We start from the raw sequence: 11,964 nt of genomic DNA, 5'->3' as shown, positions 1-11,964 counted from the left end.
ATCCTAGACTGGATCCTAGATCACAAAAACGACAATAATGGAAAATCTGAATAGTTCCCAATAGTGCTGTCCTAAAGTTAATTTCATAGCTTTGATAAAAACACTGTGATATGAGATATTAGTAGGAGGAAAAAAAATGTAGTTACCAGTTGGCCATTGGCATTCTCCTGTAAGCAGCAGACTGCACTGCACTTATTTGTATACTTACTCCTGATCATGTCTCTTGCCCACTTTCTGTGGCATTTCTGGTCTTTTGATTTTTGAAAGTTCTTGTAAAATGGGGATATTAACCCTTTATTTGTGAAATATGTTAGATTTTCCTTCCAGAAGGAAGGAAATTTGTCTTTTGGTATTACTTTTGATATTTTTGACATGTAAAATTTTGGGGGTTTTTGTGTGTGTGTGTGTATTAATCTTTTATTGCCTCTGGATTTTAAGCCAGGAAAAACCTCTGGGCCTGGGGAAAAGGACAAGGCCTATCCTGGGCTGGACACTTGTGAGGCTCTGGGGATCCAAGAGTGAGAGGCAGGCTAAAGGGACAGTACTTTGGACTGGGTATAAAGACAGGTGCTCTAGCTCCTCTGACTGGAGGATTAGGGAGGGTCATGGAAGAAAGGCCCCAAGTCCTCAGGCTGGATCACTGGTACATGGGCGTGGCTAACAGGATGCAGGGCTGGGAGTACAAGAAGATGCCCCTACTGGCATTGTTGGAGGACCTAAGAAAGGGTGATGATGAGGGCCCTCCCCACACTCAGGGCCACAGTTAAGAACAAATAGACAGTGACCCTCCATTTCTGCTGAGGTTCAGGACCATGGGGTTCTTGACAGCTGAAGGAATGAGGTATATGATCAGGTTCAGCTTTGTAAGGAAGCAGTTTATTAAACAGACCTGGGTGTGGAGGAGGGCTTAGAAAGCAGGTGTGTCCAACACCCCCCCCCCCCCCACACACACACAACACACACACACCCCTGGCCACTGAGAGGACCAGCATGCTTCCTGCATTCCACTTCAGGAAAGTGCAGCACCGCCCAGTGCTTCCTGCTGGCTTCACACTCCTGGGAAAGAAAAGATCAGGACCCTTTATGGCAGGAGTTGAGGGCCAGGTAGGAATTCGGGGAGTCCAGAGGGCAGTGTTATGAACTAAATTTTCCCCCAAAAAAGTCCATGATGAAGCCCTTTCCTAATGTGACAGTATTTGGTCCAGGACCTAAGGAAATATTGAAAGTTAAATTATGTTGTAAGGGTGGAGCCTGGATCTTACAAGAGTAAGGGACACCAGAGTTCACTTGCTCTCTGGCACATGTGTAGGGGAATGGCCACGTGAGGAGAAGGTACCACCTGCCAGCCAGCAGGCAAAGTTCAGTAGGTCAGGGCGATCTTGGACTTCCAGTCTCTGGTTTTGTTATGGCAGCCCTGGTAAAAGAATATACAGTTTTGGTACTGAGTGGTGTGCTACTATAAATATGAAAAACCATGGAGGTGGTTTTGGAACTGGGTGGTGGGTAGAGGGTGGACGAGTTTAGAGGTGCTTGCTGGAGAAAGCTGGGGTTGCCTCAAGGAGACTATGGTAGGAAAAGGGAAATTAGAAGTGATTCTGCTGTGGCCTCAGACAGAAATGTGGAACGTTACTGGAAACTAAAGGAAAGGCAATCCTGATTATAAAGCAGCAAAGAATGTGGCTGGGTTGTGTTCCAGTGTTTAGTGGAGGATCAAAATCTTAGGTGACAGAAGTGACGAATTCTTAGCTGAGGAGATTTCTAAGCAAGGTGTTGAAAGGTATACCTGTTTTGTTGCTCCTCCTAGAAATATGTGAGGAGGGAGGTAAATTGAAGGAACTATTTAGCAAAAAGGAGCCAGAACTTGAAGATTTTGAGAATTCTTAGCCTATCCATATTGTGAAAATGAGAAAGCCTGTTCTAGAGAGAATACCAGTGGTGTTGTTGGACAGTCATTTGATAAAGAGATTAGTTTGGAACCAGTTGATGCTCAGTGGTAACTACGAGGCTGTACTAAGGATGGTACAGACGGGACACAGCAAAGGCCGGCTGTCAGACTTCTGTGGTGCTACCACCAAGAGGAGGAAACAGTGACCCTGACAGTGAAACAGATCAGTTGGTCTGACATTCCCGTGGTGGGCCTGGAGGGTGAATGCCTCCATGGTCTCAGGGGGTTGCATACTGCTGTCAGTCTGCTGCTGCCACCTCAGCAGGACCAGAGGGCAAAGCATCCTACCAGACATTATTCTCAAGCCTTTAAAACCTAATAGAATTTGCTTGCTAGGTCACAGATGTGCTTGGGACTCATCAATCTTCTCTTGTTTCCCCTTGTGGAAAGGGAATGCAAATTCTACATCTTTGGTAACTTGTCTGGTTTGCCTCAGGATGAAACACACCCCTAGCCTCACGCACACTTGATTTACATGAGATTTTGGACACAGTCAATGCTGGAATGGGTCAACACTTTGGGAGCTGTTAAGAACATGCTGTGGATGTGAGAAGAACATGAATTTTGGGGGTCCAGGAGGCTGTTATGGACTGAATTGTTCCAAATTCCTATGTTGAAGCCAGAACCCACAGTGTGACCTCGTTTGGTGATAGAGTGGGGCCCTAACCCAGTAAGGCTGTTGTCCTTAGAACAAGTGCACAAAGACCATGCAAGGACACAGTAAGGATGTAGGCATCTGTCAACGGAGGAGAGAGGCTTCGGTAGAAACCAAAGTGCACACACTGATCTTGGACTTCCAGTCCCAAGAACTGTGAGAAAATTGTTCTTTGGCCATCAAGTTTGAATTGTTCTTTGGCCATCAAATTTGTGGTGTTTCTTTATGGCAGCCCTAGCAAATTAAAACACATTGCTAGCACATAAAGTAAACCATAAATCAACTATCTTCCAATCACTGAAAGAACACATTTTTTCCTCCACTGCATCTGAGGAAAGTGGAACATCTCCTAGTGCTTTCTGCCATCTTCACACTCAAGAGGAAAGGAAAGGTCAGGAGAGCAGCTCTTGAGGTGGGAGGCAATGGCCAGACTTGGTCCTCCTGTGTCTGTGAAGGTGAGACTTCTGGCTAAAGGCTCGACCGCATTCCCTGCACACATATGGCTTCTCTCCTGAGTGGGTGCGCTGGTGTCTGATAAGGGCTGACCTGAAGCCGAAGCCTCGCCCACATTCCCTGCACACACATGGCTTCCCCACTGAGTGTGCCCTCTGGTCAGAGGTGAAGTGAGACTTCTGGCCAAGTCCTTGCTCACATACTCCATACACATCAGCCGCCTCCTCTAAGTGTGTCCTCTGGTGTCTGGTGAGGAGTGACTTGAAGCCAAAGGTGCGTCCACACTCCGGGCACAGATAAGGCTTCTCCCCTGTGTGCGTCCTCTGGTGTCTGATGAGGGTGACCTTTTGACCAAAGCCACGCCCACACTCCGGGCACAGGTAGGGCTTCTCCCCTGTGTGTGTCCTCTGGTGTCCCATGAGGGAGACCTTCTGGCTAAAGCCACGCCCACACTCTGGGCACAGGTAAGGTTTTTCTCCTGTGTGCGTCCTCTGGTGTCTGACAAGGGTGACCTTCTGGCGAAAGCCATGCCCACACTCAGCACAGACATAAGGCTTCTCCCCTGAGTGTGTGACTTGATGACTGAGGAGTAGTGCCTGCTGCCTGAAGCCACGCCCACACTCAAGGCACAAGAAGGGCCTTTCGCCCGAATGTGAGCTGCGATGTTGGAGGAGTGATGCCTTCTGGCAGAAGCCTCTCCCACATTCAGGACACACAAAGGGCTTCTCCTCCAAGTGTGTCCTCTGATGCAGGATGAGGGCAATCTTTTGGCGAAAACCTCTCCCACAGTCCTGACATTCAAAGGGCCTCTCCCCAGAGTGTATCCTCTTGTGGTTGGTAAGTGAGGAAGTGTACCTAAAGTGGCGCCCACACTCCCGGCACACATAAGGCTTCTCCCCTGAGTGTTTCCTCTGGTGGATGGTGAGGGAGGACTTGCGGCCAAAGCCTCGCCCACACTCCCTACAGCTGTAAGGCTTCTCCCCTGAGTGTGTCCTCTGGTGCTTGGTGAGGTCTGACTTCTGACAGAAGCTTCTGCCACATTCAGGGCATACATGATGCTTCTGGAGGCTCAAGAAGCTAGATTTGGTACCAAGTCCCAGTCTGTATTTTCCACACATGGTTGCCTCAGATGCTGCAAGGCCTGCCTCCTCAGGATGCCCAGCTCTGTTGCCTTCTACCCAGTCTACTGGCCAGTCCTGAGAGGGTCTGAAGAGCACCCTGGAAACCCCACTCAGCCGGAGTCTCCCCTCCATGTCTCCATCATCCGCTTGTTCACTTGAGCAGTTTGGAGCTTCCACTGGGATGGGGCTTCCTGCGTATGAGCTTGGGAAGATCTGAGGAAGGTGACCACACAGCACATACTGTTTGAGGAACTGAGTACTGGAAAAGGTCACCGGGCAGGAATGGCCCCATGGCCGGAATTCTGTCCCTGGTTCTGCTGGAGAGAAAATGATGGTCAGAATCACCACAGGTACCTTGTGAATGGTTGGTTCCACTTGCCCAACAGTCATTCCTCAGCTGTTCCCGCAACCAAGACGTCCTTTATATACCTACCTTCCATCCCTCGCTGACACATTAATGCGTATCTTATTGCAACACAGAAGACACTCATGATGAGCCAGCTCCAACTACCAGCCCAGCAAGAAAGCATCATAGGCAGCCTGAGCCTATAAACTGCTGCCATTAGAGTTACACATTTTCCCCCCAATACAGTTTTCTGCAAGCCCAAGCTAACGCAAACATTATCCACAAATATATGCTTCCACTGAGAAACTAGGTGACTCATGGGGGAGGCAGTGCAAGATGGTAGAATAAGAGGACCCTAAGCTCACCCAGTCCCATGTTTACAACTAGATATCACTCATATCCAAGTCTGTAAACTGGAGAGTGATCTGAAGACTCGCAAAACAAACTCCATGACTCACATTTGAGAGGTTATGAAGGGCAGAAACAGTGGTTGGAAGCTGCCGGAAGGATGGAACTGTGTTCATGGAAAGGAGAAAGCATCATAGAGCCCACACAGAGCAAGCAAATCCCTGTAATGTCTGGCCCTGAAAACCAGAGGGGCTGAATTCCATGAGTTTGTATAACCAGTGGGATTTGGAGCTTTAAAAGTCAGCCACGCCAGTGCTAGGCAAGTGATAGCCAGAGCCTGCCCCTAAAGTGACAGCAGCCCAAGGAGAGGCAACATAGAAGCGACAGCTTGCACAACGGGAGGGAGATCTGTTTATACTGATTTCGGAGCATGCTGGGGGACTTCTCTGGGAACAAAGGAGCTAATAGGTGCCATTTTCCTCCCCACCCCCCAGCACAGAGGGCCACCTGTGGGACACGGGGCTACACAGACACTTGCTACCTAACCTGCTAGCAGTGTACCACACCCCTGTATTCTCCTGAGGATTTGCCCACGCCAAGCCAGCTGGCCTCAGGCCTGGGCTTAGCAAAAATTCTGTTAATGCGCTGTGCCTCTGTGGCCGCTGCATTTCTTTGGGGGATCTGGATTAGGACTAGCAGCTCATGCATGCCCTGGTCAGTTGCTGCACACCTGAAGCCGCTGCTGCTCCTGTGCACTTTATCCCTGGCTGCCACCTTGCTTTGGGGGATCGGCCTAGGACTAGTGGCCCAGTGCAAATTTTGCTGACATTGTGCATGCCATACCCAGCCACCATAGGCTCCCAGCTGCCATGTGTCCACTGATGGCCACCTCAGCTGCTTGAGTTACCCCAGGCCACTGCTGCTAATGTACACCATGCCCCTGGCAATTACCACACTTTGAGTCACTAGTCCTAGGCCAGATTCCCCAATGCAAATTTTGTTAACACCCCCACCCTACCCCTGAGCTCTCCCATGGTCACTCCCCTTCAGAGCCAGCCTACCTGGGTCTCTCTCACACCACAGATAGCAATAGAGTCAGTGCAGAGTCTGGACTGAAAGGAAAAGCTACTCCCAACACAACAGCAAGATACAGGCAACACACATAGGAGACCCCTCTAAAGCACCAGGTCCTGGTGAACAGGGAACACTGCAGGGGTACTGCTTTCAAGAGGAGATATAGTGAGTTTCCTAACACACAGAAACAGAGTTAGACAAAATGAGGCAGCAGGGGGAGTATGTCCCAAATGAAAGACCATGACAAAAACACAGCAGGAGACCTAAACAAAACAGAAGTAGTTAGAGAATTTAAAGTAATGATCATAAAGATACTCACTGGACTTAAGAATGAAGGACATCAGTGAGACCCTTGAGAACTCAATAAATGAAACTAAACTACAATGGATAGAATAAATAGTAGGCTACAGGAAGGAGAGGAATGTATTAGTGACCTGGAGGATAGAGTAATGTAAAGCAGTCAACCTAAGCAGATGAGAGACAAATACTGCATAGAGAATAGACTTAGAGACCTCAGTGACTCCATCAAGCACAGTAACATTTGCATCTACTGGGATCCCAGAAGAAGATAAAGGGGGGAAGAGAAGAAATTACAGCTGAAAATTTCCTAAATCTGGGGAGGGAAAAAGAAATTCAGATTCAGGAGGTACAGAGATCCCTCAACAAAATCAACCCAAGGAGGTCCACAGCAGGACACACTGTAATTAAAATGTCAAGAAATACTGGGTAAAGAATTTTAAGGTTGTGGGCGCCTGGGTGGCTCAGGTGGTTGAGCGTCTGCCTTCGGCTCGGGTCGTGGTCCCGGGGTCCTGGGATCGAGTCCCACATCGGGCTTCCTGCTCCTTGGGAGCCTGCTTCTCCCTCTGCCTCTCTCTCTCTCTGTCTCTCATGAATAGGTAAATAAAATCTTAAAAAAAAAAAAAGAATTTTAAGGTTGCAAAAGAAAAGAAGACCTACATACACAGGGAAAGCCCATAAGGGTATTAGATTTTTGCAGGCCAGAAGGGAGTGGCATGATATATTCAAAGTGCTGAAAGGGAAACTTCTGCAGCCAAAAATACTTTATATCCAGCAAAGCCATCATTCAGAATAGGAGAGAGAAAGAGTTTCCCAGACGAAAACTACAGTAGTATGTGACCACTAAGCCAGCTGTAGAAGAAAAGTTAGGGTGTGAAAAGTAAAAAACGCACAAAAGCAGTAAAAGTATTTCTGTAAATGTCAGTCAAGGGATTAGTAAAATAAAAGGATGTAAACTAGGACAGCATATACCTAAAACATGGAGGGGAGGGAAGGAGTAAAGAATGACCATCAGCATAAAATAGACTGCTGTATGCAGAAGATGTTATATATAAATCAAATGGTAAACATAAATCAACAGTAATAGATAAGCAAAACATGAAGAATCTAAGCATATCACTAAAGAAAACCAACAAACCATGAAAGAAAGAGAAGAATCAGGAAAAAAAGCTACAAATACAACCACAAAACAGGTAACAAACTGGCAATACAGATCTATCAATAATTACTTTCAATGTAAATGTACTAAATGCTCCACTCAAAAGACATAGTGTGACAGATTTAAAAAAAAAAAAAAATCTGTAAGCTGCCTACCAGAGACTCATTTCAGACCTAAAGACACATGAAGATTGAAAGTCTTGAGGGGAAGGAGATCATGCAAATGGATGTCAAAAGAAGGGTGGGTAGCAGTACTTACATCAGACAAAATAGACTATAAAAGTCTGTAAAAAGAGACAAAGAAGGATACTATATAATAGTAAAGGAGGCAATCCAACAAGAAGATACAACAATTGTAAATGGTTATGTACCCAACATGGCAGCACCCAAATATATAAAAGAGTTAAGAACAAACAGTAGGGCACTTTAACACCCCACTTACATCAATGGACAGATCACCCAAACAAAAGCAACAAGGAAACAGTGGCTTTGATTGGCACATGGGAACAGATGGATTTAACATATATTCAGAACATTCCATTCTAAAACAGCGGAATATACATTCTTTTCAAGTGCACATGGAACATCCTCCAGAACAGATCAGATATTAGGCCACAAAACAAGCCTCAACAAATTCAAAAAGATTGAAGTCATCCCATGCATCTTTTCCGACCATAACACTATGAAACTAGAAATCAACCATAAGAAAAAATCTGGAAAGACCACAGATACATGAGGGTAAATAACATGCTACTAAACAATGAATGGGTCAACTGAGAAATCAAAGAATAAATCAAAAAGTATATGGAAACAAATGAAAACATAATGGTCCAAAACCTTTGGGCATGCAGCAAAAGCTGTTCTAAGAGGAAAGTATATGCAATACAGCCCTACCTGAAGAAGCAAGAAAAATCTCAACCTAACGTTACCAGAGCTAGAAAAAGAACAAAACACCACCCAAAACCAGCAAAGGGAAGGAAATAATAAAGGTTAGAGCAGAAATAAATGATATAGAAACCAAAAAAACGAGCTGGTTCTTTGAAAACATCAAGAAAACTGACAAACCCCTAGTCAGACTCATCAAAAAGCAAAACAAAACAAACTCAAAATTAGAAATGAAAGAGGAGAAATAACAACCAACATCACAGAAATACAGTTGTTAAAAAGAGTATTGTGAAAAACTATATGCCAACAAATTAGACAACCTAGAAGAAATGGATAAATTCCTAGGAACATATAACCTACCAAAACTGAAGCAGGAAGAAATAGAAAATTTGAAGAAACCAGTTAGCAGTAAGGAGATTGAATCAGTAACCAAAAAACTTCAACAAACAAAAGTCCAGGACCAGACAGCTTCACTGTTGAATTCCACCAGAGATTTTTTTTAAAGATTATTTGAGAGAGAGAGAGCACAGAGGGAGAAGGAAAGCAGACTCCCCACTGAGCAGAGAGCCCAAGGCAGGGTTTGATCCCAGGATCCCGAGATCAAGAGCTGAGCCAAAGGCAGACACTTAACCAACTCAGCCTCCAAGGTGCCCCTCTACCAAAGATCTGAAGAATAGTTAACCTTGGGGCAGCTGGGTGGCTCAGCTGGTTAAGCATCTGTCTTTGGCTTGGGTCATGATCCCAGGGTCCTGGGATTGAGACCCGCGTTGGGCTCCATACTCAGCGGGGAGCCTGTTTCTTCCTCTCCTTCTGCCTGCTGCTCCCCCTGCTTGTGCTCTCTCTCTCTGTCAAATAAATAAAATCTATTTAAAAAAATACTTAACCTATTCTTCTCAAATTCATTCTATGAGGCCAGTATCACCCTGATACCAAAACCAGATAAAGACACCATCGCAAAAGGGAACTACAGGTCAGTATCTCTGATGAACATAGATATAAAAATCCTTCACAAAATACTAGCAAAGAGAATCCAAGAATACATTTAAAAAATCATTCACGATGGGGAAGAAAAGATGGCGGAGGAGTAGGGGACCCTACTTCAAGTGGTCCCCGGAATTGAGCTGGATATCTACCAGACTACTCTGAGCACCCACGAAATCAGCCTGAGATGTAAGAAGATCTGGATCTCTACAAACAGAATATCGCAGGCGGTTGGATTCGAGGTATGAAGCGGGGAGCCGTGATTCCGTGGGCAGATGTCAGGATAAAGCAGTGGGAGAGAGCCTGGCTGTAAGGATCCTACACTGCTGGTGAGTGACAGCCTCGCTCGCTGGGGACGGGGCACAGACTCGCAGACCGGTAGCGGCAGGGAAAGGACTTTAGGGCAGCCCCCGAGACAGAAACCCCTCGAGTAGCGGGGTCGCGCATATGAACTGGGAGTGGCTGGCGGTTTTAGGAGCACAAAGGGCAGAGACGTGCCCCAAACTGGAGGCAGGACTGGGAGCGCTGCAGAGGGGCGCACAAGCCAGGACGCTGCAGTTTATAGCAGCACGGACAGAAATGGAGACAGTATGGCCTGGAGAGCTCACTGAAGAACAGACTGCAGTCTCTCTGCTCTGAGGCAGAGGGTTGGAAGTGGTCTCTTCTGCTCTGACTCATGGAAGAGACATGGAGAGCCGCCAGGGAAAGCCACCAGAGAACAAAAGCCCCAAAAACTGATTCCCGCTGAGCCTAATCCCCCGCCAGAGGGGGGTAGGGCAAATCCGCCCAAATAGGGTTGCCTGAGTAACAGTGCGGCAGGCACCTCTCCCAGAAGACAGGCTGAGAGAACAAGAGGCCAGCAACCCTAAGGTCCCTTTAAAACAGGTGCACCTTGCTGGGGTTCTGGTCAATAATTTGGACTCTATACATTCCCTCAAACACCCAACAACAGAATGACTAGGAGGAGGAACCCCCAAAATAGAAAAGACTCAGAGATTATGACTTATGCTGCAGATTTACAAATGGATGCAGATATAACCAAGATGTCAGAGATGGAATTCAGGCTAGCAATTGTGAAGACAATAGCTAGAATGGAGAAATCGATTAATGGCAACATAGAGTCTCTAAGGGCAGAAATGAAAGCTGAAATAGCAGAACTTAAAAATGCTATCAATGAGATCCAATCCAATCTAGATAATCTAATGGCTAGGGTAAGTGAGCCTGAAGAATGAATAAGGGACCTGGAAGACAATATAATAGATAAAAAGGGAAGAGAGGAGGCCAGGGAAAAACAACTCAGAACCCATGAAAATAGAATCAGAGAAATAAGTGACACCATGAAGCGTTCCAGTATCAGAATAATTGGAATCCCAGAGGGAGTGGAGAGAGAGAGAGAACTAGAAGATGTATTTGAGCAAATCGTAGCTGAGAACTTCCCTAATCTGGGGAATGAAACAAACATTTGCATCCTACAGGCAGAGAGGACCCCTCCCAAGATCAAGGAAAACAGGCCTACACCCCAGCATGTAACAGTAAAACTTGCAAATCTTAGAACCAAGGAAACCATCTTAAGGGCAGTTATAGGGAAGAGATTCCTTATGTACAGAGGGAGGAACATCAGAATAACATCAGACGTATCCACAGAGACCTGGCAGACCAGAAAGGCCTGGTAAGACACATTCAGGGTACTAAACAAGAAAAACATGCAGCCAAGAATACTTTATCCAGCAAGGCTGTCATTTAGAATGGATGGAGAGATGCAGAGCTTCCAAGACTGGCAGAAACTGAAAGAATATGTGACCACTAAGCCGGCCCTGCAAGAAATATTAAGGAGGGTTCTATAAAAAGAGAAAGACCCCAAGAGTGATATACAACAGAAGTTTACAGGGACAATCTATAAAAACAAGGTCTTCACATTCAACATGATGACAATTAATTCATATCTTTCAATAATCACGCTCAACGTGAATGGCCTAAATGCTCCCATAAAACGGCACAGGGTTGCAGACTGGATAAAAAGACAGAACCCATCCATATGCTGTCTACAAGAGACTCATTTTGAACCTAAAGATACATCCAGACTGAAAGTGAAGGGATGGAGATCCATCTTCCATGCCAGTGGACCTCAAAAGAAAGCTGGGGTAGCAATTCTTATATCAGGCAAATTAGATTTTAAACTAAAGTCTGTAATTAGAGAGACAGAAGGACACTGTATCATTCTTAAAGGGTCTATCCAAGAAGAAGATCTAACCATTGTAAGTATCTATGCCCCCAACATGGGAGCAGCCATCTACATAAGCCAACTGTTAACCAAAACAAAGAGTCATATTGATAACAATACGTTAATTGTAGGAGACCTCAATACTCCTCTCTCAGCAATGGACAGATCACCTAAGCAGAAAATCAACAAGGAAACAAGAGCTTTGAATGATAAACTGGACCCGATGGATCTCATAGATATATACAGAACATTCCACCCTAAAACAACAGAATACACATTCTTCTCGAGCACACATGGAACTTTCTCCAGAACAGACCACATACTGGGTCACAAATCAGGTCTCAACCGATAACCAAAAAAGAGAGATTATTCCCTGCATCTTCTCAGAACACAATGCTTTAAAACTGGAACTCAATCACAAGAAAAAAATTTGGCAGAAATTCAAACACTTGGAAGCTAAAGACCACTCTGCTCAAGAAT

The 11,964-nt window shown here is 45.7% G+C and overlaps 1 protein-coding gene across 4 annotated transcripts in view; it reads right to left on the bottom strand.

Moving 5' to 3' along the window:
• Positions 1–854: 854 nt before the first annotated feature.
• The window catches only part of ZNF169 (zinc finger protein 169), a 125,419-nt gene continuing 114,309 nt past the window's right edge, over positions 855–11,964 (bottom strand). For 2 of the 4 annotated variants that reach the window (XM_081802726.1, XM_081802727.1), the window contains one exon: positions 855–4,488. In XM_081802726.1, the coding sequence (XP_081658852.1) occupies positions 2,993–4,488 (1,496 nt within the window). In that variant the 3' untranslated portion in view covers positions 855–2,992. Of the gene's footprint in view, positions 4,492–11,964 lie in introns of all 4 variants that reach the window. The other 2 variants (XM_031028255.2, XM_031028257.2) reach the window with 1 other exon arrangement.

Source organism: Leptonychotes weddellii, chromosome 14, assembly GCF_054177405.1.
Source record: "Leptonychotes weddellii isolate Sample4059 chromosome 14, ASM5417740v2, whole genome shotgun sequence".
NCBI classification, from domain to species: Eukaryota; Metazoa; Chordata; class Mammalia; order Carnivora; family Phocidae; genus Leptonychotes; species Leptonychotes weddellii.
Note: the sequence above shows the minus strand (reverse complement) of the source record. Positions and strands in the feature narration are given on the sequence as shown.